Below are 2,500 nucleotides of genomic sequence, written 5' to 3'. Positions count from 1 at the left end.
CATGAGTGTAAAGGGGCCATGAAGGGAGATATTAAAATAGGGGACATGTACATGAATGCCACCCACCCCATCACATGCTCACGCGCATATGGTGGGTCTCATTAGGGGTGTGTGTGTGTGTGTGTGTGTGTGTGTGTGTGTGTGTGTGTGTGTGATAGGCTGTGCAGCTTCATAATTGGGGGCTGTCGTCCTCTGGTTCCTCCACTCCCTGTGCTGCAGAGGCTCCCTACATTACAGGCTCCAGTGACTTCATACGCTCCCACTCACACCACCACTCCAGTGTGTGTGTGTGTGTGTGTGTGTGTGTGTGTGTGTGTGTGTGTCTTCCATAGGCTCCCACTCGAACCATGACACCAGTGTGTGTGTGTGTGTGTGTGTGTGTGTGTGCGTGTGCGTATATGAGACCTCCATAGGCTCCCACTTGCCACCATGACACCAGGGGGTGTGAGCGTGAGTGTGTGTGTGTGTGGGGGTGTGTGTGTGTGTGTGTGAGTCCATACAGTCCCACTCTGCATCATGACAGGAGAATGGGGAGAAAGAAAGTGTGTGTGTGTGTGTGTGTGTGTGTGTGTGTGACATCCATAGGCTTGTACATGATATGAGCATTAGCAAGGGTGTGTGTGTGTGTGTGTGTGTGTGTGTGTGTGTGTGTGTGTGTGTGTGTGTGTGTGTCTGTCAGACAGATGCTGCACCTGAGTCCACTCAGAGATGGCCACAGCACAAGGACTGCAGTCTCCAGTCGGGAACTCTGTGTGTGTGTGTGTGTATGTGTGTGTGTGTGTGTGTGTGTGTGTGTGTGTGTGTGTGTGCGTATCTCACCTGTATCTCGAGTTGTTGCACCACCTGCATCTGCACTCGGCACTGGGCTGTGCTGCGGTCATCAAGAGCATGCTCACTGTTCAGATGCCTGAGGAGAGAGGGATAGAGAGAGAGAGAGAGAGAGAGAGAGAGAGAGAGAGAGAGAGAGAGAGAGAGAGAGAGAGAGAGAGAGAGAGAGAGAGAGAGAGAGAGAGAGAGAGAGAGAGAGGGAGAGGGATAGAGAGAGAGGGATAGAGAGAGAGAGAGAGAGGGAGAAGGATAGAGAGAGAGAGGGATAGAGAAGAAGGGATGGAGGAGAAGAGGGAAAAACACAGGGAATAGCGTTAGCCACAAATAAAGTGATATCAACACCAGACACGGTCGTCTGCAGAAGCATGTGTGTGTGTGTGTGTGTGTGTCTACGTCTCCGTCTCAGTGTGTAAACACTCTCGCCGTGTTTTCATGTACAGCTCACCGCACCACTGACAGCGCCGTGTGTGTGTGTGTGTGTGTGTGTGTGTGTGTGTGTGTGTCTCTATGTTAAGGCCTTTAGGGAGAGGTCTCGCTGGAGCAGAGCAGAGTCTTGTGGCATCGCCGGCCGACTGGAACCTGTTTACACATATAAACACACACACACACACACACACACACACACACACACACACACACACACACACACACACGCCTAGACGCCTGTGAAAACACACTCCTGGGGACCACAGCATGACCACTGCTCCCTGACAACACACCAACACACAAACAAACACAAACACACACAAACACACACACATACAGATATCCACAACACACAGTCACATATGCAAACAAAAACATGGATGTGCACACACACGCACACACACACACACACCCAGGAAAGCCCATGCACACTTAAACACCCACACATAGGTGGATGCGCTCGCATGCGCGCACTCACACACACACACACACACACACACTTACATGCATAGACACACACAGACACACTCACACACCCCCACACAGCTGAGGTTGCACAGGCATCCCAAATCCATTTATTCAATGTCGGCCAATAATGACTTCACATAAATAAACGTCCACATCAAACCATGCCGACACACACACTCTTATTTGTTTTCTCATCCGCAGGGAGTGTATCTGTCTGTCTGTGTGTGTGTGTGTGTGTGTGCGCGCGTGTGTCTGTGTCTATGCATGTGTGTGTGTGTATATGTGTGTGTGTGTGTGTGTGTGTGTGTGTGTGTGTGTGTGTGTCTATGCATGTGTGTGTGTGTGTGTCTCTGTGTGTGTGTGTGTGTGTGTGTGTGTGTGTGTGTGTATCTGCGGTCCTGTGGGATACTTGTTACTCCTCTTGATGAGGAAGCTGCACAATGGAACACTTCCAGCGTCGCCACATAAACTTCCCTTCCGCCACCAGCGCATAAAGACGCCTCCGGACACATGAAAGAGGCGGCCAGAGGGACTGCTGGACGGTGGGTCAGTGTGTGTGTGTGTGTGTGTGTGTGTGTGTGTGTGCGTGTGTGTGTGTGTGTGTGTGTGTTAGTTTATGCAACTTAATGCGCAGCAAAGCCTCTATGTGGCCTTTACACATAAGCTTGGCAGGGCTATCCAATACTGGCACCGTACACCACACACACACACACACACACACACACACACCTTCTCTTTCCATCTGCCTGACACAAACATAGGCTTGCTTGCTCACCCC

The 2,500-nt window shown here is 51.0% G+C and overlaps 1 protein-coding gene across 1 annotated transcript in view; it reads right to left on the bottom strand.

The window, feature by feature from the left end:
• The window catches only part of foxp4 (forkhead box P4), a gene marked incomplete at its 3' end in the record, with an annotated part of 69,192 nt that overhangs the window by 18,470 nt on the left and 48,222 nt on the right, over window positions 1–2,500 (bottom strand). Inside the window, 1 exon segment of the mRNA XM_062545242.1 lies at window positions 820–907. Coding sequence (XP_062401226.1) covers window positions 820–907 — 88 coding nt within the window.

The sequence above is a fragment of the Sardina pilchardus genome, chromosome 9 (assembly GCF_963854185.1).
Source record: "Sardina pilchardus chromosome 9, fSarPil1.1, whole genome shotgun sequence".
Classification (NCBI taxonomy): Eukaryota; Metazoa; Chordata; class Actinopteri; order Clupeiformes; family Clupeidae; genus Sardina; species Sardina pilchardus.
The sequence above is the reverse complement of the archived record's forward strand: the minus strand, read 5'-3'. Positions and strand labels throughout refer to the sequence as shown.